General features: G+C 45.4%; 1 protein-coding gene across 1 annotated transcript in view; it reads right to left on the reverse strand.

Annotated features, from left to right (window-relative positions):
- Positions 1-747: 747 nt before the first annotated feature.
- LOC147641363 (amino acid-ligase) overlaps positions 748-27,246 on the reverse strand; it is a 40,624-nt gene continuing 14,125 nt past the window's right edge. The window contains exons 2-4 of the mRNA XM_086820864.1: positions 1,817-1,939; positions 1,589-1,708; positions 748-1,070 (exon numbers count right to left, since the gene is read on the reverse strand). Of these exons, the coding sequence (XP_086676990.1) occupies positions 937-1,070; positions 1,589-1,708; positions 1,817-1,939 (377 nt within the window). The 3' untranslated portion in view covers positions 748-936. The remainder of the gene's footprint in view (positions 1,071-1,588; positions 1,709-1,816; positions 1,940-27,246) is intronic.

Below are 27,246 nucleotides of genomic sequence, written 5' to 3' on the forward strand. Positions count from 1 at the left end.
CAATCGGATCCCTAGTTCTATATAGACACATGTGGACGCATAACCTATGATTGATGATTTTCAAGGTGTCTGATTCATGTGTAATGAGAAATTAATTATTAACTAAGCAAAGCGGCAATGATATACACATTATAACACTCTGTCGACTCCTTTCAAAAGGTATTCTTCTTGTTTCTTTGCCTATTTTGGGCAATAAGCGATTCCATCAAGAAATCCTTTTGTTGAGAACCGGAAAGAAGAATGGTAACCAAGAATCTACTTTCATTTTACCTTGGTGATTGTAATAGTTTGCAAGTGTGGCTGCTGCCCACATACATGTGATGCACGTGCAAATAATTGTTAGAAAAAACCTCAGCACGTAAGCAGGGCTGAAATTTGAACGCCTACCCTAACCTTCAATTTGAAAGCCATAAACTAGCTCAAAAATTAACTAAACATGTATGTTTATGTCAAAATTTGGAGAATTTTTCAAAATAGTGGCCACCTTTTACAACCCTGTTTTCTAAGAGGCCTTCTCTAGAAGGTTTGAAGGGCTCTGATGGCCACTGAAGGCTTCATTTTCTAGTACATGGAACCAATATAGGGAGATGTTCATGCTGAAGCAACAGATGGCAGAACAGACTGCCAATCTGGAGTGCACAACTGGTGGCGGACAAATACACAAAACTATCAGAAAGGGCACTCGCAGCAAGCATTGGCCTTGCAAACTGTCTTAAGATAATGATGACATATAAACCTCAATCATACCCATGAAAAGTAGATGTTTACAAGTTGGTGGGCATAAGAGTACGAGAATGTTCAAATACAAAGTTGAGCTATCTACTGTCCTTTGCCTTTTCTGGACAGAGGTATGGGCTTGTGCTATGACAGATCAAATCTTTTCAGACCCTTATATTCTATGAAAAATATGGCATTTTGGTACAAAAACAATACAAATCAGACCCTTATCTCCTTCATTCTTTTCCAAAGCGTTCTATAGGTCAAGACTTCATCCCCGGATGCATGTCTTTTTGAACCAGCAACCTCGTTGTCTTCGTTGACCCAAAAAGCCTCAGGATTTGGCTGCAAGTCTGCAAGTTTACAAAAACATATTTTAAGCCAGCGAGTGATTTGAAAAGAAAATAAGCACTAGCAAATCATTGTCCCTGCTACAAAGCATCTGCTCTGACAAGGTCATCGGGGTCCAGCCCCAATCTGGCCGAGGTAAGTGGTCACTATAAGGACCACAAGCCTGTATTTTCATCTGATTTGGTAAAAGAGTACAGGGAAAGGCGTGGACAATTTATTAGGCAGAGGTTCACAGCCAAGGAGTCTTTGAAATAGCCGTCAAACCCAAATGATACATAGGGTTTTTGAATAGTGATCCCCCTGAGCCTCCACACATCAGACCCTATATGGCTGGTCATTCATCAATGGCCGCCTGGTAGCCCCACTTCCTCTCTTTAGTGCCTTGTAGATCAAGATACCCAACAAGAATGACTGAACTTGTATGACTTTGATATGATTAGCGTTGTGCCAGAAAAATACACACTTCTTGGGTTATTGTCCCACCAGTGACGAAGTACTGTAACAAGTGATAGCTTCTTACCAGGATGAACCTCATGCCTCACTCGCTTGCCCCACATGCAAGTTGTGGAAGCATCTTCATGCCGTCCTCTCTTGAGTTTAGAAGACAGAATTGTCGGTGTCAAGACGGACACACAAGAGCCTGACAAAAACAGCTCTATCATCAATGTAGCTTATTATGGGGAAAAAGCTATTTCACAAGACCACTTAAGCTTCTGGTCTTTGAAAGGTCATCAGCCTGCTAGCATACCTGAAATGTCTACTTGCTTTGCACGTTTCAATGGGGGAAGATCTGCTTGAATGGCTGTTCTTTTTGCACTCTGAGGCTTTTCATGATTCGAAGCAGCTTCTTCAGACTTGGAGGCAGTGGCATCTGTACAAAAATCCTTGTGTTAACACCTTGACACACTTTGCCTTATGGCATGAGCTTAGATTAAACTCAATCCAAAGAAAACAGTAGAAATTAAGTAGGATGAATGTTTCTTTTCAATTGTCATGGTCCGTGAGTTGAGCTGATTCAACGTCTGCAGGTCAAGAACCACCCGGGAGGCCTGCCGTACATTCTGGTACATTCTAACCTGGCACTGAAGTGTCAATCAGACACTCTCCAGCGGCACCAGACAAGTGCTTTCTATTTTTGCGGAGGCGGTGACCTCCTGTCACACTGCGTCAATGAATTGGTGTCTTGGCACCCATTCCCTTCCTCATCATATATATATATAACTAGGTGAATCCAGGAACATGCCCAAATTCACCTTTTAGGAACATGCATGTTATATACTCATGGTAATCAACCCACAAAACTATATAACTATCAACTCCATTATGCATAGTATGGTCTAGATACTACGACATCCCCACTAACGTCATCAGTGCCCAATAGTGAGTGTAGAACTCTGTATCAAGATATGCTCTCACACACGCACTCAACACACATACACACACACACACACATAAGAGCATATATTCACACAAAGGCCTTCGCACATGCACGTAACTCTTTGCTGCAGCCACCTAAAGCGCAGGGTTCAGGGGGAGTATGGCCAGTTTGGGCAGCCTTCTGAAAACCAGAATGTGTACAGACCAGGTGCCCTTGGACCAGCCATGTGTGGACTATATGCTATTATGTCACATGTGGTCATAGGTTTATCCAACTGGCCAACTAGCCCTTAGAATGCATTAAAAAAAGTCAGGCCAACGGTCATTCATTTGTGGGAAGTTCAAGGTTTGCAATGCCAGATTCTAGGGCAGCAAACAGAGCGTCTCACCAGCCGTTTGCAGCCTCCACAAGCGTTGACCCCTTCCTCAAGTAGAGGACAAAATCAGCAGTACGGTTATGCATTGTGGCAGTTTGCATCGGTATGAAAGGACGGATCCAAGTTTGGATATAGATAACCATTCTATATATTCGTGTTCCTCTTCACCCACTTACCTTCTTCATCATCTTCTCTGACTATCAGGCCCAAAAGGGGCGGCAAACAGGACCCAAAAGGCCCCTCAATAAGGGCCCAAGAAGGCCCTCATTAAAGGCCTAAAAGGGCCTTTTGTCCAGGTCGGACAGGCTGGCCGACAGGCCCAGCCAACGAGGCATTGTGGGAGGCCAGCGCTATATAAAGCTCGCTCATTCCATCAATTATCATCATCGTGCATCTTCTCTGGCAGCGCTATGCTCCTTCACTATCCAGCATACAGCATCAGCGCTCTGCCCCAACGCACACATGCATTGAGGATCCACAGCATCCTGCAGTGGTGCTCTGCTCCATCTTCATCCAGGATCTTGCATTGGCGCTCTGCCCCTGATTTAGCATCGGCGCTTTGCTCCTGTGCAGCCGCATCAGTCCTCTGGCAGCCACCCAGCCCTACTCCTGCAGATCCGCCTGTGCAGCCCTGCTCCATTCAGCAGCAGACCTGCGTTTACACAGCCCTACATTCGCAGCCTTCGACATCGACATCCTCACGGAGTGCCACCGCAATCCCCAACGCGAGCCTTCGTCCTCAACCGGGCTCTTGCTCCGACTTCGTCCTTGCTTCATCACCGGTCTACTTCCTCAAGGTCACTTCATCAGTGTCTCACACAGAGGCCCTCTTGTACTGGATTACATTCACCATTATACATATATTCATTCATCCATGTCATGCTGTCTTGATTTGCTCTGATCTCTCACACATCAAGTTCTTTCGTCCTTTTGCCCTCACAAGAGCTAGCTCATTGTTTTGACTCATCTTTTGATGGGGCAGCCAAAGGCTTGCCAAGATGTACCCTTTTTGTACCATATGAATATACTGAAACTCAGCTCTCTCTCTCTCTCTCTCTCTTTTCTCTCCTCTCTTGCTTGCATTTTGCATCAGGTTGCTCCAGGATGGTGTTTAGGACTGAAAGAAGACTCCCAGAGCTTCCGCATGTGGCATGTGACAAAAGACATTGTATAAACAATTATATATTTTGGTATTTATGGATATGCAGTTAGATTACGAAAACGCTTGCACTTATGAATATGTAGTTAGATTAGAAAAACGCTTGCTCTCTTCTCTCAGTTCTCTCCATCTCTCTTCCGCATGACTGCATCAATGTTCATGAAAAGCATTTAGGGCTGAAAGATAAAACCCATCAAAGCTTCCGTGTGTCAGTGGTATAAGAGCTTCAAGCTGATTTTGAGATGCTGCTGCTGATGATACCCAACCCAAACAACCACCCACCCTTATTGAATTGCGCATGGATGAAACCATCGCCCGTGTCTTAATATTTTGGTGGTGTAGTGTCACATGCACTCTACACTAGTGTGCATGGTGACAAGATGGCTCATCATCATCAGTGCAACATTGTACAGTATTAGTACCCTTTAGGATGATATTTGTCGTACGTCGTGACCCCATTGTAATCCTCAGTCCAGAATATGTCAGGCACAAGCTACATAGGTCATTCCTCAGCCAAGTGAGTCAGTCAATCAGTCAAGTCCCTTAACCCACTTGGAGAGAATCATTCATGCATGTAGAGTCAGTAGAAACCTTAGGATTTGCATTAGAAAGCACTCTGCATATTGCATATCATTCCTCCATTGCACATAGACCATTACAGAAGCCTTGAAATAGCATCTGGTATTTTGGGATATTTATTAGCATTTATCTGACATTTTTTTCATATTTTTCAGCATTTAATACCATTATCCATGATAAACAAGTCGTGTAGCACTTTATGCTACAGTCGGCCAGCACTAAATGCCAGCCAACCAGCCCATAGATAGTATAAATAGCTTTGCTTTTGCACCATTCCATCATCCATTCCCAAGAGATTCAACCATCAGCTTGTTGGAGCATTAACGCTTGAGCATCTAAGAGCATATCATCAAAATGCACCATATCCAGCAGCCAGGCAACATCAATCCCCTCAACCTTGCATTTTCAGGATATCCAATAGCCAGCCAGCAATAGAGCATCAACCCCCTTGCGTTTTCAGCCTTGAAGCAATTTTAAGCATTGCATAGCATCAGCCTTTGCTACAGCCCCTTGGGTGAAGGTAACACGCATGCATACATTCATTTTCAGCATTCATACATAGCTTAGAACAGTCCCAAACAGTCCATACCTTAGCCTCAGATTTGCAGTCTTCCCTCATTCCATTGGGAAGAGTTCATAGGCTCGAGATCGGTCATTATTGGTGCTTCTACAACCGTGTACAGTTCAGCCCGACTCTTGGTCCTCCAAGACCTTGCATTTGGCTTATCGTCAGTCCAAAGTCGTTCTCTTCAGAGTAATAAAGCAAATACTATTCCGGTAAGGGGATAGGGGGCCCTTCAGTGGGTAGTTCGGGACACAAACTGGTGTACAGTTTCTATCTCTCTCTCTCAATCTCTTAAAGTTTGAAGTAATAAAAGTGGATTGCTAAACTCAGGAAACAGAAGGCGGTGTGAGACTTGTGTGACAGGATCCGTAATTACGAATACTTCCGCTAGATGTTACATTGGTATCAGATTCAGCTTGTCCACACACATCGCATCCTAGCGTAAGGGCATCCTACATTTGCCAAGCTAGAAGTCTAGTACGACGACCATAGTAATTTAAAAATGCAAATATTGTAGTTTGAACTTCCAACTTCCATTGCTTACATGGCTCAAGGCTGAAGTGACACGCTGAGTCAAAACCTGTGTCCCTGACTGCACACACGTCAAGTCACAACTTCGAGCTCACGACTCCCAACAAAAAAAACGGGCTTTTTTTAAAGCCCCATAAGTTTTTTCCCCCCAAAAAAAGAGTCACGTATGTTTCATGTATAACATGCTTATATTTAACATTAGTTGCAAACCTTTGCTTGGGCAACCATACGGGATTCATATAGTAAATTCTCTATTATTCATGGACATGGGTGTTGGACACTACATGCAGCCATGAAATGTTTATGGTTAAAGCTTCTTATGTATGTGTATGCTAGCTGTCTCTATGAGATCCTGACTGCAAAGAAGCATGTTAGGCATTTGATGGATCTTGGAGAACCAAATGCAACACATAATACCATGGACATTTGATGGATCTTGGAGAGCCAAATGCCATAGCTTTTGTAAATTTCAAGTACATGTAAATAGATGGGGTTTCTTCCAAAAAATGTGTTCAAATGCATACATTTGTATGCATGACTTATTTCTGTTTGTGTGTATTGTTTTGTTTTCCTGGATAATGCCTGGATTTTATTGCATGAGAAGCTCATGGATTTGGGGATGCCTGGATTGCACCCATGGGTTAGTATGTTGCATAATCCATTTTTAGCTAATGTATTGATGGATTTGAACAAGAATAATTTATATTTTGAAGGTAGCCCACTCTTATGCGGGTTTTCTATCTCCATGCATGCATGACAGTTTAACTAAGTATGGTTGATAATCTTCTTCTCCATGGTGAGAAACCCCCATGCATGCAACATGCATGGTCTAAAACCCCCATGCATGTCACATGCATAGTTAAAAACCCCATGCATGCGATATGCATGGCCAAAAACCCTCATGCATGCGATATGCATTGCCAAAAACCCTCATGCATGTGACATGCAAGCTTTTTCAGCTACATGCATGCATCATGCAATGCTTTATCTTTTCGTGCACCTAAAAGTGTGCCATGCAAGTTTACTTAAACCCTCATGCATGCGACATGCAAGCTTTTTCAGCTACATGCATGCATCATGCAATGCTTTATCTTTTCATGCACCTAAAAGTGTGCCATGCAAGTTTACTTTTCTTAAAAGTAAAGCATGCAAGCTCACTTTTCTCCAGAAGAGTCATGCAAGCTAGTTAACTCAAAAGAAAAGAATGAAACTTTTCCTCCTCTTTTAGCTACACGAGTTGCTCTTTGAATTATAGCCATTCTTGTTGTTCCAAAAGTCTAGCTCAAACCTCTCCCTACCACATCTTTTTATGAGCAATATCATCGACCCTTTCTCTTCTTGTAGGCGCCTCCTTCGGCTCTATAAATTCAGATTTTCAGCCTTATTTCAAGACACTTCTTGGCCTTTGTTTATTGCTCGATCTAATGCACTTATTATAGAGTATTTTTCTAGCCATACCATAGTGTTTTTACCTCTCCAAAACACTTAGAAGCTGGCTGAATTCTGATTTTCAGAATTGAAAGTCTCCATTCAAGCTAGAAGAAGAAGAAGAAGCCTATTTCTAAAGATTGAAGCTGTGGAAGAATCATCTTGGCTCCGGTTGCTACAAGTTCTATGCAGGTGAACCCTTGGAAAGTGTTGGGCATTTTCCTAAGGCTGATTTTCAGCCACTAGATGGCTCAGCTCATTGAAGTTAAGCTACATTTGTAGAAATCGAGATTGCTGGGCAATCTTGGTGAAGGGTGCTGGGCACCATATTGCTAGCTTGTAGCTGGGCTACTTGTGGGCGAGTATATTTTTTGTAAGTTGTTTTCATGTTCAATCATTGTGGAAGAAACGGTGGTGTATGGCTAGGCCAAGCCACCCGTTTTATGTACTTGTAAAATTCTTACTCCCTTAAAGGCAATACATTATCCTTCAAGAAAAGAGGGGGGGGGGGGGGGGGGGGGGGGGGGACCAGCCCATCTTCCGGTCCCTAGTGCAGTATCATTTCTTTTCAGTACTTCCACATTATATAATCAATTGTTATGGCTATGTATGTGGGATATGGCAGTTATCAAATATATATATACCTAGATGAATCCAGGAACATGCCCAAATTCACCTTTTAGGAACGTGCATGCTATATACTCATGGTAGTCAACCCACAAGACTATATAACTATCAACTCCATTATACATAGTACGGACTAGATACTACGACATCCCCACTGACGTCATCGGTGCCCAATAGTGGGTGTAGAACTCTGTATCAAGATATGCTCTCACGCGCACTCCACACACACGCACACACACACACACACATAAGAGCATATATTCACACACAGCCCTTCGTACTAACCTCCAGAGATGCAAGGCAGACTCAGCCATAATGAAGCCTAGCACTAAGGAAAGTAGCAAATAGAAAGAATTAGAACAGCAACTAAGTAGCTGATAGCGCAAATGCACCGCTAAAGATAGAAAGAATAAGCACAATATCAACTGGCCACAACTCGGACGAACCACGCACCCGTTTGTGAAAGTGGTATCAGAGCTCTGGTTCTCCTACTTTGCATAAATCTTTTGATGATATTGGATAAGACCGTGAAGGAGTCATTATCCATCAGGGAAGATTGGGATTCTAAGGTAGCTTTCGTCTTATTCTCACACTCTGAAAGGAGGTACCAATGGTTTTGGTGGCAATGAGCATGTTGGAAAGACCTTGTGGCCCTCGTGTCCGTGTAGGGGCACTAATGTACCCTTGCGATCTATTCCGTATCATATTTAGACGCGAGTAGAGACTAGTCTTGGATATACATAATTGTGTTGCAAGCAAAGCATTATTTTGGACAGCTTTGACAGTGTTTTTGAGTTGTGTTCCCTTGCTCTGTTGTGGGAAGGGCAACTCCAACAGTCATCATGAGCAATTCTCCACATCACAGTGCTTTTTCAGCTACATGCATGCATCATGTAATGCTTTATCTTTCATGCACCTAAAACTGTGCCATGCAAGTTTACTTTTCTTAAAAGTAAATCATGCAAGCTCACTTTTCTCCAAAAGAGTCATGCAAGCTAGTTAACTCAAAAGAAAAGAATGAAAAGTAAACTTTTCCTCCTCTTTTAGCTACACGAGCTGCTCTTTGAATTATAGCCATTCTTGTTGTTCCAAAAGTCTAGCTCAAACCTCTCCCTACCACATCTTTTTATGAGCAATATCATCCACCCCTTCTCCTCTTGTAGGCGCATCCTTCTAGGCTCTATAAATTCAGATTTTCAGCCTCATTTCAAGACACTTCTTGGCCTTTGTTTATTGCTCTATCTAATGCACTTATTATAGAGTATTTTTCCAACCATACCATAGTGATTTTACCTCTACAAAACACTTAGAAGCTGGTTGAATTTTGATTTTCAGAATTGAAAGTCTCCATTCAAGCTAGAAGAAGAAGAAGAAGACTATTTCTAAAGATTGAAGCTATGGAAGAATCATCTTCGCTCTGGTTGCTACAAGTTCTATGCGGGAGAACCCTTGGTAAATGCAGGGTATTTTCCTAAGGCTGATTTTCAGCCACTAGATGGCTCATCTCATTGAAGTTAAGCTACATTTGCAAAAATCCAGATTGCTGGGCAATCTTGGTGAAGGGTGCTGGGCACCATATTGCTAGCTTGTAGCTGGGCTACTTGTGGACAAGTATAGTTTTTGTAAGTTGTTTTCATGTTCAATCATTTTGGAAGAAACGGTGGTGTATGGCTGGGCCAAGCCACCCGTTTTATGTACTTGTAAAATTCTTACTCCCTTAAGGCAATACATTATTCTTCAAGGGGGGAGGGGACCAGCCCATCTACTGTTCCCTAGTGCAATATCATTTCTTTTCAGTACTTCCACATTGTATAATCAATTGTTATGGCTATGTATGTGGGATATGGCAGTGATCAAAGGATAATAACCTCGTGATTTTAGTACTAAATTCTGTATAACCACGCACCTGTTTGTGACATTAAGGCAGGGTTTTCACTGAAAAGGTTACCCAGAAGGGAAGAATGACAGGCATGGCATGGAAGACAATATGCGGAGACAAGGGATGATGACTATAACCCCCCCGGGAAGCGCGGAAGTGGATGTGCATCGCTTTGACCATGAGCATAATTAAACATTTCGGCACTTAATCACAACCATTAAACAATCCACAAAGCTAAAAATAAAAGTTACACAACTGACACCACATAGAGGCCGGAATGGGCCGACTCCCCCCCCTGGAGTATTTGATTATCCAAGGAGAAATATAACATGTTTAAGCTTTGAGGGCCTTACTCTCCCCATGGAAGATGCCGGATTATCCATATACAATCATAAACCTGTCCTTCATCCAATCTGGCTAACCAACATGTCCTTCCATAGGTGCACAAGCATGTATAACAGCCCACATGGCTCTTCCAAACGTGCATAAACTTGTATGACAGCCCATATGGCTCTTCCATATGTGCATAAATTTGTATGACCCGCGAGCACTTAAACCTGTAAACTAGCCCATGTAGCTCATCCATGAACTCATAAACCTATAAACTAGCCCACGTGGCTCATTCATGAGCTCATAAACCTGTATAACAGCCTATATGTCACATTTATGAGCACCAAAATCTATAAACCAACCCATGTGGCTCATCCATGAGCACATAAAGTAGTATAACAACCTCTATATATCGCATAAAACCAAAAATTTCAGCAAGCTTTAGGACTGTTTTGCTGAAATTCAGCCATCTGGGGTGTGCAAGATGGTGTAGAGTAGTGAAAATCATCTTTCCCAAGCAGGATATGGCTATGGTGGGCTTAGAAATGAAAAGAAATGGTTAAAAATCAGAGTTTTCAGCCTCCAAAAACTTGCTTGAATCTCAAACTCACCCAAAAGATAACTCTCTCATGTTCAAATAAGCAAGGGAATGCTACAATGCCGTGTAGAGCTGAATTGACAAGAATGAGGACACTTGTCTCACTTTTATCCTCTTATCTACCACATGTCCCAAATCCAAAGGCCAAAAATTCCACAATCTTCAGCTCTAAAAATATCCCAGATGATAGCTAATTTCACAATGGGGCCTCGATCTCTGTCGAACTCCGGAGGTAATGACGCGAATGGAAATTCCATTGAAGATTGCCAAAAATAGCAACTTTTCCTTAAATTTAGGAGATGATCTCTTTGTGTTCCACCACATGAGAAATACATATAAGCACCATGTAGAAACATGTTTCATTGCTCGATCTCCCCCAAATCCTCAAGAGTTCGCCATACATACTTTCCACTTGATACTTGAGCTCCAAAACCCATTTCTGTGTTCAAGAACCGTCTCAAGTGCCTGGACCATGCTACGAACAATTGGTCCTCTGTACTGTATAATCCCCCATTCCCAAAGCTTGTACATTCTTGATCTTTTGGGCATCCAAAGCCCTTCCACACACATGAATTCTAGAGATGCCCAAAATGGTGACATTTCCCCCGGCTTCTTAAAAGGTTTCCTCAACTTTAAGACTTCAAAACATATATCAAAGTATAATCACATCCCATCAAGTGGGAGTGACCAGATAGTCTCAAAAATCCAATATAACGGAAAGAATCCATGTCTCAAATAAATGGGCGAGACTAAGTCTCCATAATACCAATATCAAAATCATGTCCCAAAATAAATGGGGGAGACAAAACAGTCCCATAAGTCCATATCATAATCATGTGTCTCTATCCATAGTCCAAATCGAATCCAACTCCAAGAAGCAGTTACTCGTTCCCCAATGTCACATCAAATGCATGCTACTCTCCACTGGCTTCCTTACTTATAGATGTAAAGACCAGGCAGAGAAATAGAAGACCAATTGACCGTGTACGCGGATGTAGAACGTCCACTGGATTTGGGCGCAAACATCAAGTCCCCAGCATACTAGATTCCAGTCTACTGACACTTGGCATGGACTTAGTTCCCTACCAACAAGGTGTCAATCCACATGACCCTTGGCGTAGACATAAGTCCCATGCCAACAAGGTGTCAGTCCACATGACCTTTGGCGTAGACATAAGTCCCCTGCCAACCAAGCGTCATGTCCACTCTACCATTTGCACTCCGTGTTGGTACTCTGACCACACACCTTGGAGGAGAGGTGGGCTCAAGTGTGTAACATAAAATAAGAATCACTCACAAGCATAAATATCCCGGTGCTCCATAAACATTTTTGCTACACATAGTTTTACAGGCATCTCGGGCACCAATCTTTTTACAGGCATTTCGGCTGCCAATAGAAATCCTCAATCCATGAGATAACCATGAGTTTCGTAAGTCCAATGCATCCCAAATAAAGGGAGCCAAAAGCATAATCCATCCCAATAAAGGGAGCCAAAAGCATAATCCATCCCAAATAAAGGGAGCCAAAAGCATAATCCATCCCAATAAAGGGAGCCATGAAAAGAATTCATTCCATTGAAGGGAGTGTCACGTGCATCCCGCACTTGGATGCCATGTGGACATATCTGAACAAGAAGGTACAAGACCTGGAGTGGAAAACTGATCCCATGTGAGCCCAGTTCGGGACGAGTCAACCAGGGTTCCACTCCATGTGTCCGAGGTCAGGTGTGCATTGTCCTGCACATGCGTCCGAGGTCTGGTGTGCACATGAAGCAATGCCAGTCCGCGCTGTGAGTCTCCCTCTGGAATGTCGTCGAGTGATCTGAGTATCTGGTCAACGACCAGGTGCCAGACATCTCGGTAGGCATGTAGGTTTGCATGTAGAATAGGGGCCAACCCATAGGGCTACCCCAGAGCCGAGCCTAAGGCTCATGCAATGGGCATGGGGGAGGTTTAGAACCACCCCAAGGGGCCAGAAGGGCCCCATGCTGAGCCCACCAGCCCTAGTGTGGGCTGGGCCGGGCAGGCTGTCGCCCAGCCCTAGGGGCTCTGGCCAGGCAGCCGACAAGGTCCCAAGCCCTGCCCAGCCAATCAGTTGTGTGTAGGGCAGCCCCATACTAGTTGCATTTGGCTGCCCAGCAGCCTGGACACCCAGCCAGGGCATAACCACAGGCTGGACAGCATTGTAGGTGTGAAACGATGGGCAAAATAAGCAGGTCGTGAGCTTTTCACAATAATCCGACTTCAGGAAAATTCTTATCAAAACAGGTCGTGAGCTTTTCACAATAATCCGACTTCAGGATGGTGGCCAACAAGGGCTAGAAAAGGGTATAAAAGCCCAGCCAAGAAAACAATGGACGTATCTCATATTTCACAAAGTGATGCATCAACTCAAGGGCCTGGACAGCCAAGGGTGAAGGTTGAAGGTCAAGGGAAGAGATTTATCTCAGCCAAAACACATCAAGTCAGTCTTTTATTTGCAGATTCTACATCATTCTAATAAAAGGAAATACACCATTCATGGTGGGGGCCCTACAGAGGGTATTCGGGACCCGATACTGTGTCTTCTTCTCCCTCTCTCTATTTTCTGCACATCTACTTTCGGTTTTGTGCGTTATTCTCGTCGTGAACGATTGCTGATTTCTGAGCATTGAAATTACCGATCTACCCCGAAACTTCCACATGTTATAGTGGTATCAGAGCCTACTTCAAGTGTAAAGATTCAGCAAGAAAAAGAAGAAGAAAAGCCAGACATTTTTTTCTTGCTCGTGTGGTTGGTTTCAAGACTCTAGTGGACCACCCCTTTCACAGCGACTCCTGTCCCTCGAAGGACGGTTGGTTCCAGCCTCCAGAAGTCTCCCCCACCACACACAGTGGATGGTCAGATTGCGCTCCGGAAAGGAGGTGCATTTTCCTGCTATGGCGAGCTACGACGACGAGAGAGAACAAGAACCTTGGGACCGAAGTACACCAGGCAGTCCATCTAGGGCATTAGGCATGAGTGTACCAGAGATGTTCCAAGAGATGATGCAAGCAATCGCAAAACAGGGTACCAAATTGGAAGAGCATAAGGCACAGATACTGGCTCTGGAAGAGCGCACTCATTCTCCATCTCCGCGTTTTCCGTCTTCTCCTCCCTCTCCTTCCGTATCCCAGATTCCAAATCCTGTACACAAGCACCCTCTCGAAGGATCACGACCACAACCGAGTTCGATGCTTGAGTTGCAGATGCGTGCATTGGAGATCCGACAACGTGAAGACGAAGCCATGCGACGCATGGAACATGAGCAATACCTTGTGGCTTTGTGGCTTTGGTCGCAAGATTGACACCAGCGGCTTCCTCAAATCATTTTACCGAGAAAATGAACTTCAGTAAGTATAATGGTAAACTCGACCCCACAATTCTTTATTCATGGTTGCATCAATTTAAAGCTTACTTTGCCACAATTAGAAAGAATGACACAGACAGGGTGATATTAGCCAGTTGGTACTTGGCAGGTGAGGCCATTCCTTGGTGGATCCAATGGGCTCATGCCCACACCAGATTAGGTATGGCAGCTTATGTTTGGGACGAGTTTGTCCGCGACCTTAGGCAGCAGTTTCTACGACCCCATTACCTTGAGCGACTCGAAGACGAGTTTAGTGGAGCGCGTCAGAACGCGCAACCAGTCCTTCAGTTTGCCAACAGAATTTCGAACTTATGTTTGCAATTAGGCTTATCTGATACGAACAAGAAAGGGCAATTTCAGTATGGCCTTGACACGCAAATCCAGTGGGAGGTGCGTGTGTTTAGGCCACCCACCTTCAAAGACGCACTCTCGCTTGCGCAGAGTGCTGAAATGAAGCACAATGGTGGCAAGCCCAAGACTTCCCAGCCGGCTACTCCCAAGGTTACCACCTCGGGGAGTAAAGGCCAGAACCAGACGGGGTCTTCTCCAAGACAGAGCACGGGAGCCTCTGGCTCCAAGAACTCGACCAATGCATCCAAGCTTACTCCAGACCAAAAAGCGGAGGCAGGCAAGACAGGTGGCAAATTGAGTGCTGAGGAGATTACTCAGTACAAAAAGGAGCATAGGTGTTTCTTTTGTCATACAAAAGGACACACTTCTCGGGAGTGTCCTAAGAAGATTACCACTCCAAAGACCGCCACCCCAGACTCCACAACTTCAGTGGGTGGTGAGCCCACCCCCCACACAGACCCCAGTGGCTACCCCTAGTTCTTCGGATCCCAATGCTTCAGTTGGAGCAATCATTAGCCGGGAGCTCGAAGATAAGCAGAAGAGTAACATGGCAATTGGAGGTGTATTACAACAGAATGGCTATCTAGTAGCTTATATGTCTCATAAGTTACTACCCGCAAAAAAGAATTACTCGGTCTACGATCGAGAACTCATCGCAGTTTTTCAAGCCTTGAAACATTGGAAACATTTCCTTTATGGCCGTGACTTTGCGGTTCGCACTGACCATCAGGCATTAGGCTGGATTCAGACAAATTCGGTACACAGTGGAAACAGACAATGGATGCCACAGGACCATGCCACTTTTTGATACGCAATGGTTGGCTTTTCTACAAAGGTCGACTGTGTGTCATGAAGTTGTTCAGGGCAGCTCTTTTTCATGATGCCCATGACGCCATTACTGGTGGTCATCGGGCCATCAATTCGACTTTGAATAAGTTAAAACGGCAATATTATTGAGGCGAGATGTTGTCAAAAGGTGAAAGCTCCTTGTGGGAAGAAGATAGGGCTATTACAACCCTTACCAATTCCTGAGGGACCTTTCCAAGATATATCGATGGATTTTGTCACGAATTTGCCTCCCAATCCGAGTAAGCATAATACTCAGTGCTTGACTATAGTTGATAGATTTAGCAAATTTGTTATGCATGTTCCATGCAGGGCCAATGTGACCGCCGAAGATGTTGCCCATTTGTTCATTCGGCATTGGTACCTGATTGGCAGGACCCCTAGAACCATAGTGTCAGACCGAGATGTCAAGTTTACCAGTCATTTTTGGAGAGCATTGTTTAATAACTTTGGTACTAAATAAAATTTTTCCAGTGCATTTCACCCACAAACTGATGGCCAGACAGAAATCTACAACCAATTGGCTTTTGATGTGCTAAAGTGTTATATCCACGACCAGCAAGGTAAGTGGGAATTTATTTGTCTTTAGTTCAAGCTGTTTTGAATGATTCTTTTTCTTCGGCTATTGGCAAGACTCCATATGAAGCAACGTTTGGAAGACCATTCCAGTCGCTATTGACCAGAACCTCGTCTTCAATACCTAAAGCGAACAGATTGCCGAAGTCTTACCAGGAGATTTTGGAGTCAATAAAAGACAGGTTGTCTAAAGCGCAGGAAGCCTACACTCGACACGCCAACAAAGACCAAAGGGATATGAAGTTTTCAGAGGGTGATTGGGTTTATCGTTGGATCATGAAGCAAAGGTTGAAATAGGTGGGCAAGCGATGCCCAAACTTGTCATTCAGGAGCTTCGAACCTTTTCCCATCCAAAGAAAGATTAACGAGGTTTCAATGAAGTTAAAGCTACCTCCAAGCTAGACTATGCACGATGTGTTCCATGTAAGTTGGTTAAAACCATATGCAGAACCGATCCCTTCAAAAGTGAAAGATGAAGCGGAACCAGATATCATTGATGAAGCTGAAGTGATGGTTCCAGAACATATCCTTTTGCACCACTTCAAGCATGGCTCAGGCCAAAGACAAGACAGTTCTTCACAAAGTTTCAAGACCGAGGGACCCACGAAGCGGTATGGCTTGACAAAGAATTCTTTGACGACTATCCGGCTTTATTGATGGACTATTTGGAGGCTATGCAGCTTCCGTCAAGTTACGCAAAAGGGGATGTTACATGCATCCCGCACTTGGATGCCACGTGGACATATCTGAACAAGAAGGTGCAAGACCTGGAGTGGAAAACTGGTCCCATGTGAGGTCAGTCCGGGACAAGTCAACCAGGGTTCAACTCCATGCGTCCAAGGTCAAGTGTGCATTGTCCTACACATGCGTCCGAGAGGTTTGGTGTGCATTGTCCGCACATGAAGCAGTGCCAGTCCGCGCTATGAGTTTCCCTTTGGGATGATGTCAGGTGACCTGAGTATCTAGTCGGCAACCAAGTGTCGGACATCTGGGTAGGCATGTAGGTTTGCATGTAGAATAGGGGCCAGCCCATAGGGCTACCCTAAAGCCGAGCCTAAGGCTCATGCAGTGGGCATGGGGGAGGTTTAGAACCACCCCAAGAGGCCAGGAGGGCCCCATGCTGAGCCCACCAACCCTAGGGTGGGCTGGACAGGCTATCGGCCAGCTCTAGCGGCTTTGGCCAAGCTACCGATAGGGTCCCAAGCCCTGCCCAGCCAGTCAGTTGTGTGTGGAGCAGCCCCATACTAGTTGCATTTGGCTGCCTAGCACCCTGGACACCCAACCAGGGCATAAGCGCAGGCTGGACAGCATTGTAGGTGTGAAACGATGGGCAAAATAAGCATTTAATGCTTATTAAAACAGGTCATGAGCTTTTCACAACAATCCGACTTCAGGATGCTGGCTGACCAGGGCTAGAGAAGGGTATAAAAGCCCAGCCAAGAAAATGATGGAGGTATCTCATATTTCACAAAGTGCTGCAACAACTCAAGGGCCCGGACAGCCAAGGGAGAAGCTAACGCAAGTGTGAAGGTTGAAGGTTAAGGGCAGAGATTTATCTCAGCCAAAACAGGTCAAGTCAATCTTTTATTTTCAGATTTTACATCATTCTAATAAAAGCAAATAGTAAAGACACCATTCGTGGTGGGGGCCCTACAGAGGGTATTCGAGACCCAATACTGTGTCCTCTTCTCCCACTCTCTCTCTCTCTATTTTTTGCACATCTACTTTCAGTTTTGTGCATTATTCTCGTCATGAACGATCGCTGATTTTTGAGCGTTGAAGTTACCAATCTACCCCAAAGCTTCTGCATGTTACAGGGAGCCGTAAGTCCATAAAGCCATCAAAGTGAAGAATACAAAAGATGACCATATATATATATAACCATGTTATACATTGCAGTCCTCGAGCATCGTGCTCACAATAGAGATGACCTCTAGATTCTAGGCTTCTCAGCCATGAAAATCATTTTTCCTGAAACACATTCAAGAAAAAAATACAACACTTCTCCTTGCATTACACACGAGGGTTAGGTGTTCAAAACACATAAACCATGAAGGATCAAAAAGAAATAGCTTTGTAACATCAAAGAATACTTAGCTCTTCTTCTTTGCCGAAAACATCATGAAGCCATGAGACAAATAGAACTCCATTATAGCTTGCTTTGTGCTTGAGAAGTAGCTTCCACAATACAAAGATAGAAGATAGATGCCTCCTCACAGACTCCAAGAAACCATAATGTTCACATCCAATTACCCCTGGTACTGCTATGTGTAATCCTACCAATGGCCATAGTATGCACCTTAATAAGATCGTTCTCACATAAGAATGAAAGAAAGCCTTATGCTCTGATACCAATGTTCCTCACCCGGAAAGCGCGGGAGTGGGTGTGCATCGCTTTGGCCATGAGCACAATTAAGCATTTCAGCACTTAATCACAGCCATTAAACAATCCACAAAGCTGAAAATAAAAGTTGCACAACTGACACCACATAGAGGCCAGAATGGGCCTACCCCCCCCCCCCCCCCCCCTCGGACTATTTCATTATCCAAGGAGAAATATAACATGTACAAGCTTTGAGGGCCTTACTCTCCCCATGAGAGATGCCCGTTTATCCATATACAATCATAAACCTGTCCTTCATCCAATCTGGCTATCCAACATGTCCTTCCATAGACGCACAAACATGTATAACAGCCCGAATGGCTCTTCCATATGTGCATAAACTTGTATGACAGCCCATATGGCTCTTCCATACATGCATAAACTTGTATGACCCACAAGCACTTAAACCTGTAAACTAGCCCATGTGGCTCATCCATCATTAACTCATAAACTTGTAAACCAGCCCATGTTGCTCATTCATGAGCTCATAAACCTGTATAACAGCTTGTATGTCGCATCCATTGTCACGTGCATCCCGCACTTGGATGCCAGGTGGACATATCTGTACGGAAGGTGCAGGACCTGGGGTGGAAAACTGTCCCATGTGAGCCCAATCCGAGACGAGTCAACGAGGGTTCCACTCCAGTCGTCCGAGGTCAAGTGTGCATTGTCCTACACATGCGTCCGAGGTCAGGTGTGTATTGTCCTCATAGACGGGGGACGAGGACGGGGACGGGACGGGGGACGGCCATATGTAGGGAACAGGGACGCGGGTAGGAACGGCACTTAAAAATTACTTTGTCAGTACCACCCACTCGCCTATACGGGCAAAGCTTGCATGTCCATGGTTGTGCACCACCTCCATGAGGGGATAGAGTGTGATTGACCTCATCCCACCATGTCCATCCCGTCGTCCTTCTACGGGTGTAGTTGGAACTTGAAGAGCCACTGCCACGAGGAGGATGCCATGGATGATGGATGCCTCCTTGTCACTTGATAGCTTGAGAGAGAGAGAGAGAGAGAGAGAGAGAGTGAGTGAGGCTTGAGCCTTGAAAGTTGAGGGAGAACTTGAGTGTGAGGATGGGTGGGTGTGTGTGTGTGTGTGTGTGTGTGTGTGTGTGTGTGAAGCTTGAGAGAGAGTGTGTGTGTGAGGGAGAGTGTGTGTCTTGAGAGGCTACAGCTTGCTTGTGTGAGAGCTTGAAACTTGAGACCTTGGCCCTTGAGGCTTGCTGCTTGAGGGAGAGAGTGTGTGTGTGAAGCTAAAGCTTGAAGTGTGAGGGACGCCCATGAAAAGCCCCTCCCAAACGGCCAAAAGAAAAGGTCAAAAATGTGACCATTGCCCAAACAGTAACCTGCAGGCGTTCCCATGCAGCCGTCCCCCACAACTGTCCCCTCTTGGATCCGTCCCCGGAACGCCGTCCCTTGTGAGGAACGCCTAGCTGGGGACATCCATCTGTCCCCGTCCGTTCCCGTCCCAGAGTGTTCCCGGCGTCCCCCCATTCCAAGGGTCCGTCCCCTCCGTCCCCTGTGACTATGATTGTCCTACACATGCGTCCAAGGTCAGGTGTGCATTGTCCTACACATGAAGCAGTGCCAATCCACGCTGTGAGTCTCCCTCTGGAATGATGTCAGTGGTTCTGTGTATCTGGTATGATGCAGGATGCCAGACCTCTGTGTAGACATGTAGGTTTGCATGTAGAATAGGGGCCAGCCCAAAGGGCCACCCTAGAGCCAAGCCTAAGGCTCTTGTAGTGGGCATGGGGAGGTTTAGAACCACCCCAAGGGGCCAGGAGGGCCCCATGTTGTGCTCACTTGCCCTAACTTGGGCTGGGCAGGCTGTCAGCCAGCCCTGGCCAGGCAACCGACAGGACCTTGAGCCCTGCCCAGCCAGTCGGCTATGTGTGGGGGCAGCCTACACAGCCTGCGCAGGGCTGTCCAGCAGCCCAATCCATGCGCATAGGTGGCCAGCCCTCCATAGGTGTGAAACATAGGATTTAATAGCATTAAATGCTATTTTATGCAGTCGTGAGGCTTTTAATAAACAGCCGCCTGGAGTAAAACCAGCTGACCAGCATACTGGAGGGGTATAAATACCCATTGCATAACTCAGTTCCATTCATCTCATAATTCACAAGGTGCTGCAGCTACTCAAGGGCCAGGACAGCCAAGGGAGAAGCTAACGCAAGGGTGAAGGTTTGAAGGTCAAGGGCAGAGATCTATCTCAGCCAAAACAGGTTCAGTCAGTCCTTTATTTTCAGTTTTGCATCATTCTAATAAAAGAAAATACACCATTCGTGGTTGGGGCCCTACAGAGGGTATTCGGGACCCAATACTGTGTCCTCTTCTCCCTCTCTCTCTCTCTCTTTCTCTCTATTTTTCTACACATCTACATTCAGTTTTGTGCGTTAATTTCGTCGCGACAAGTGTGCTGATTTTTGAGCATTGAAGTTCCCGATCTCCCCTGAAGCTTCCGCATGTTACAATGGTATCAGAGCCTACTTTAAGTGTAAAGACTCAGCAAGAAACCAAAAAAAAGTTCTCACTCGTGTGGTTGGTTTTCAGACTCCGGTGGACCACCCCCTTCGGAGTGACTCTTGTCCCTCAAAGGACGGTTGGTTTTCAACCTCTGGAAGTCTCCCACACACACACTCGATGGTCTGATTGCGCTGATTGTGCTCTGGAAAGGAGGTGCATTTTCCTGCCATGGCGAGCTTCGACGACAAGAGAGACCAAGAACCTTGGTCCAGGACCTTAGTGCACCAAGTAGCCCAGCTAGGGCATCAAGCATGAGTGTTAAAGAGATGTTCCAACAAATGATGCAAGCAATCACAGACCAGAGTACCAAGTTGGAAGGGCAGAAGACACACATACTGGCTCTGGAAGAGCGCACCCATTCCCCAGCTCCGCGTTTTCCCTCTCCTCCTCCCTCTCCTTCCGTATCCCAGATTCCAGATCCTCTATACGGACCCTCTTGAAGGGTCACGACCGCAGCCGAGTTCGATGCTTGAGTTGCAAATGCGTGCATTGGAGATCCGACAACGTGAAGACGAAGCCATGCGACATGTGGAACATGAGCGATACCTTGCGGCTTTGGACGCAAGACTGACACCAGCGGGTTCCTCAAATCATTTTCCCGAGAAAATAAACTTCAGTAAGTATAATGGTAAACTCGACCCCACAACTCTTTATTCATGGTTGCATCAATTTGAAGCTTACTTTGCCGCAGTTAGAAAGAATGATACTAACAAAGTGATCTTAGCCAGTTGGTACTTGGAAGGTGAGGCCATTCCTGTTAGAAGTCATCTCCTGCCTTTCTGTAGACACCAGGGCCTTTGTTGTGGGTATGCCCGCCCTTGTAGGTGTTTTCTCATTTTTCCCCACTCCCCGTATTTTTCCCCCAATTTTCCCTATTTTTTTGTGGCTTGGGTGGCAGCCTTGTGGTGGAAGGAGGACCTCTGATGCTGGCCGACTGCATTTGTATATGCTGGTGCTGGCTGATTGTTTTGCTTCAGGTGCACGACCTCCCACATGTGTTGGCCGACACCCCTGCAGCTGGCCGACTGCTTTTTGGATGGTCGTGGAGGTTTAGTGCCAGTCGGCTGCCTCTGAAACAGGCCGACTGCACTATGGGGGCCATATAAAATGGCCCCCCAGTCCCTTGTCACATGTGTATCATATTCGGGATCTTCTTTGTGTATATAGAGCAGAGTTACACGCCTCTCTCTCTCTCTCTCTCTCTCTCTCTCTCTCTCTCTCTCTCTCTCTCTCTCTCTCTCTCTCTCTCTCGTGCTGTTTTCTTTCTGCATTGCGTTTGCTCTTGTGTTCCCAGATTTGGTCACTCCGTTGCGCATTCTAACAATTCCTTGGTGGACCCAGTGGGCTCATGCCCACACCAGATTAGGTATGGCAGCTTATGTTTGGGACGAGTTTGTCCGCGACCTTACGCAGCGGTTTCTACCGCCCCATTACCTTGAGCGACTCGAAGACGAGTTTAGGTTAGCGCGTCAGAACACGCAACCAATCCTTCAGTTTGCCAACAGAATTTTGAACTTATGTTTGCAATTAGGCTTATCTGATACGGACAAGAAAGGGCAATGTCTGTATGGCCTTGACACGCAAATCCAGTGGGAGGTGCGTATGTTTAGGCCACCCACCTTCGAAGATGCACTCTCGCTTGCGCAGAGTGCTGAAATGAAGCACAATGGTGGCAAGCCCAAGACTTACCAGCCGGCTACTCCCAAGGTTACCACCTTAGGGAGTAAAGGCCAGAACCAGACGGGGTCTTCTCCAAGACAGAGCACGAGAGCCTCTGCCTCCAAGAACTCGACCAATGCATCCAAGCTTACTCCAGACCAGAACGCGGAGGCAGGCAAGACAGGTGGCAAATTGAGTGCTGAGGAGATTACTCAGTACAAAAAGGAGCGTAGGTGTTTCTTTTGTTATACAAAAGGATACACTTCTCGGGAGTGTCCTAAGAAGATTACCACTCCCAAGACCGCCACCCCAGACTCCACAACTTCAGTGGTGAGCCCACCTTCCATACAAACCCCAGTGGTTGCCCCTAGTTCTTCGGATCCCAATGCTTCAATTGGAGCAATCATTAGCCAGGAGCTCGAAGATAAGCAGAAGGGCGCCCATGACCAAGAGTATGAGTGCAACAAATTGCTCAAGACCTTTGACTACATAGGTGGCCAGAGAGTCGTCGTCTTGTTTAAGAACCGCGGCACGGAGGATGTGGTCACGGAACACGCTGCTCGGCGTGCCCGTTTCGTCCTGACTTTGATGGACAAGCAAGTTGAGGGTTTTAGCATAGGCATGATGACGAGCGTCAAGTTTGAAGCTCTGGGTGCCAAATTAGTCATTCAGGACATAAGAGTTTGTGCGTGATTTTATGGTTGCCCCTCTTGTAGGAACAGACATAATATTGGGCATTCAGAGGTTTCACAAGTTCCTTCCTGATGTCAGGTGCGACAACCACACTTTCTAGATTAGTCGGAATGTGTCAAATGCCTCAGTGACCATTAAGTGTGAGTGTAATATGCAGCGGAAGTCTTCGTATTGGAAGATCCTATCACACAAATGCTCACACCGTCTTCTATATCTTGAGTTTTGTGAGTTTAGCAATCCATTTTAATACTTCAAACTTTAAAGAGATGAGAGACAGATATATGAGAACTGTACACCAAATTGGGTCCCAAATTACCCACTAAAGGCCCCCCTATCCCGATAACGAGATAGTATTTGCTTTATTACTTTAGAGAGAATGATTGTGTGGACTGTAGATAAGCCAAACGCAAGATCTCGGAGGATCAGAAGCCTGGCTGAACTGTACACAGCTGTAGAAACACCACAATGAACTCATATCGAGCCTATGTACTCTTCCCAAGGGCATGAGGAAGGGCTGCACACCTGAGGCTGAGAAGGACTCCGGTGGACTATTCTAAGCTATGTAACTATGCTGTAAATTCTTATGAATGATATGTTACCTACACCAGATGACTGTAGCATGTATGGATGATGCACAGAAGGCGGAGGCACTGCTGTAGGGCTGAATACTGTTGTAGAATTGATGCTAGACTAAAACGCAGACTGTATGACTGCTATGGAACTGTAAGCGCAGGGCTGGACTGAACTGAACTGAACTGCAGGCGGCTGTGATGTATGCAAAAACGCAGAGATATATGCTGTTTTGGGACCTGTGGAAGTGCTGAATGGCTGCGCCTATGATCTGCAAGGACTGCTGAGCTGCTGAATGTCTACTGGACTGCTGCCTTGATGTACAAGTACTGCTGTACGGCTGATTGAAGCAGGACTGCTGAGCTGCTGAATGTCTACTGGACTGCTGCCTTGATGTACAAGTACTGCTGTACGGCTGATTGAAGCAGAACGCAGGTTCTCAAGGCTGGAGAAGCAAACGCAGAAGCTCCAATGGTGTTGGATTAGTCTAGGGCTGAAGGCTCCTAAGGCTGAGGATGAAGGGTGCTTGGCTTCTGAAGACTGAATAAATGTCTAAGCCCTATGCAAGCCTATTTATACTAACTAGAGGCTGGTCAAGTTGGCTGGTCATTTATTTAATAAAGTTTATATTTATAAATGACAATAAATGCTAAATAAATACCATAAAATATGGAAAAAATACCAGATAAATCCTAGTAAATTCCTGAAGGCTTCTGGGATGTTCTAAATGATGCATAGGCATATGAATGCACATTATGCAAAATGCAGAGTGCTTTCTAATGCAAACCCTAAGGCTTCTACTGACTCTATATGCATGAATGATTCTCTCCAAGTGGGTTAAGGGACTAGACTGACTGACTGACCGACCCGCTAAGGCTAAGGAAAGATCTACATAGCTCGTGCCTGACTTATCATGGACTGAGGATATATTACGGGGTCACGGCGTACGACAAATATCATCCTACTGGGTTCTAATAATATACAAATGTTGCACTGCTGATGATGAGCCATCTTGTCACCATGCACTGAGTGCAAAGTGCATGTGACATTCCCTCCTGCTTAGCTTGGCGGCAGGTTCATGGCTTCCAAGTAGTCCGCCAACAACTGGGGGTACTCCTGGAAGAACTCCTCGTCTAGCCATACGGCTTCGTGGGTACCTCGATCTCGGAATTTCGTATAGAGCTAACGTATCTGTCAACCGGAACCATGCTTCCAACGATGAAGAAGGATCTGCTCGGGCTCAATAACTTTTGCTTCGTCTATCACGTCTGGCTGCTGTTCATCTGAAACATCAAACACTTCTGGACCAACATATGGTTTTAGCCAAGAAACATGGAAAACATCATGCATTGTCCAACTGGTAGGCAATTTTAACTTCATAGAGACATCACTTAACTTTTTGACTATTGGAAAAGAACCAAAACTATGGAATGAAAGCTTGGGACACTGTTTGCCCACTTGTTTCAATCTTTGTTTCGTGATGCACTGAGAGACCCAATCCCCTTCCTTGAAGTGGATATCTCGTCTAAACTTACATGCCTGTCTGTGAACTGAATAATGGCCAAACTCAAAATTGAGGGCCAAACTAGGTTGAGTACCAAACTCTACGGAATTGACAAACTGATCTTCTATGCTATTTAAGTCTTTTCCAGAGATGTTGAGAATGATAGACTCCTGACTGGTCTGGATGCTAGTCTTTCTACTAAGCACATCTGCTACTGGGTTATACTGACCAAGGATGTACTTGATCATTCCTCCAACTTGGTGGAAGAGTTGATCCTGTCTAGTGTGCTGAGCACTCCACTGGGCACTTGGCATCGTCGGGAGCCACTTAAGTGCTTGGTGGTTTGTGGTGACTATGAAAATGCATTCATAAGGAACAGTTTTCAAATGTTTGCGAACTAACTGCTGTTCTAGCTTGCCCATGAAAGTCTTGGAAAGACAAGAGGGAAACTTGTTAGGAGGTTCTGCTAACTGTGGGATACTGGGTGGGAGATCATCCTTAAAAATGTCTGAATGAGAAAGGAGATCTGCCAACTGAGGGACTGAAGATGATGAGACAGCAGTTATTGATGAGATAGAAGCTGTCTAAGCATAAATCAATGCTCCTTTTGCTCCCTTGTGGATAGCTTGATTGGCTTGGAGATGAGAAATCATAGGGATACCAAGAATGCTCCTATTGCCCCGAATCATGACAAGCTCAAGAAAACCTTTAGAGATAATAAAGGTGTCTTGCCCCCAATTGGGAATAGGTTCATACTGACGAAACCACTGGATTCCTAAGATCATGTCACATCCCAAAAGAGGAGCGACAATGAAATCTCAATGAAATGAGGCCTTTTGAACTTCAAAGGCAAATTGTTGTGTCTTCTGGGAAATGTAGGTGTGGAGACCAGGTGTGAACTCATCTACCTCCAAATGATAGGGCACTAAGACTCATGTTGGTAGCCAACTGGAGAGAGATGGCATCCTCAGAATTGCCCATGTCAAAAAGGATGATGAACTGTTGGCCCTTGGCAGCGCCATAAACTCCGATTAGGCTTTTCTGTGTGGTTATTGTCTCACCCTCCTGCTTAGCATCAAGTACCACGGATGGCATGGAATGCATAGAAGGTAAGATCTGAACCGCATTAGTGGTAGCAAGCGGGTCTTGTCAACTGTGCGCTTCATCTCCTTTGCGGGCAGCATCTCTTCAGAGTGGCAGCTACTACACCTCTTCCTTCCCCACAAGAAGGTGGCTGCTGTTTCTTTGTAGGTGGTGGTGCCTCCTTTTCATAGGCAGCATCTTCCTTCTTCAAGTGGCTACATCTTCAACACAGGCAGCTCCTCCTCCTCCTCTTCGACAGGCTGCTGTGTCTTGGTGTCCTCCACTAGTAGCTGCACACAGGCAGACACATCCGGGTATTGGTCTTCCATCTGCAAGCTACAAGTAAGTGAATTTCAGATTTAAGTAAAGAGCTTTGTGGTAAATCTGATAAGGGATTCTCTCTACGGCTAACACCCGTTCGGTGCGGGTAGACCAAGCTCTTGGAGAACCACGGTCCAAAGGTGCTGAGATCGGGAGAGCCAAGCATTAGTACGGGAGCGCCTGTTTGTGCGTGGTCCTGGAACACCAATGGGGCGCTCTCCGCGGAGTCCAGTGAAGGCACACGACCGTAGAGACTGGACCACTCAAGTGGTCGCTCTACTTCGAACGTCGACTTCGAGCCTTTTGTTTGGTATTGTATTCATTTGTACATGGACATCATCTGGTTCTATAAACCCATGGAGCATTGTATTTGTTAAATACTCCCAATAATATCTCATATATTGAGGGGGGGGTCGGCCCGTTCCGGCCCCAGTGCTGGTGTCCATCTCTTTTATTTCATTTCATTTCAAATTCCAGTTGTTATTAAGTTGTCCATTTCAAATTGTGATATTAAGTTGTGCTATTACGCGTGTGGGTGTCCAACAGAGTCTATTCCCACTTCACGGGATCGGTTTCAGGTCTAGAGGAACGGGAAAAACTGCGGCAACTGTGGCAGAAGCCTCTTTGGAGGCTTGCTCCGCTTGCCTTTTTGGACAATCCTTCTTACCATGCCCAATGGTATGACAAAAAAAACATCGGTTTTCTGACTGATACTGTCTTTACTCCTCTGGAAAAAGATAGCCTCCAGTGATGCCTACTTGAGCCTTTTCCTTAGGGATTTTCTTAGGCTTGGATTCCTTACACCCTGAACTAGAGCT

The sequence above is a fragment of the Cibotium barometz genome, chromosome 2 (assembly GCF_041138505.1).
Source record: "Cibotium barometz isolate CiBa-2024 chromosome 2, ASM4113850v1, whole genome shotgun sequence".
NCBI classification, from domain to species: Eukaryota; Viridiplantae; Streptophyta; class Polypodiopsida; order Cyatheales; family Cibotiaceae; genus Cibotium; species Cibotium barometz.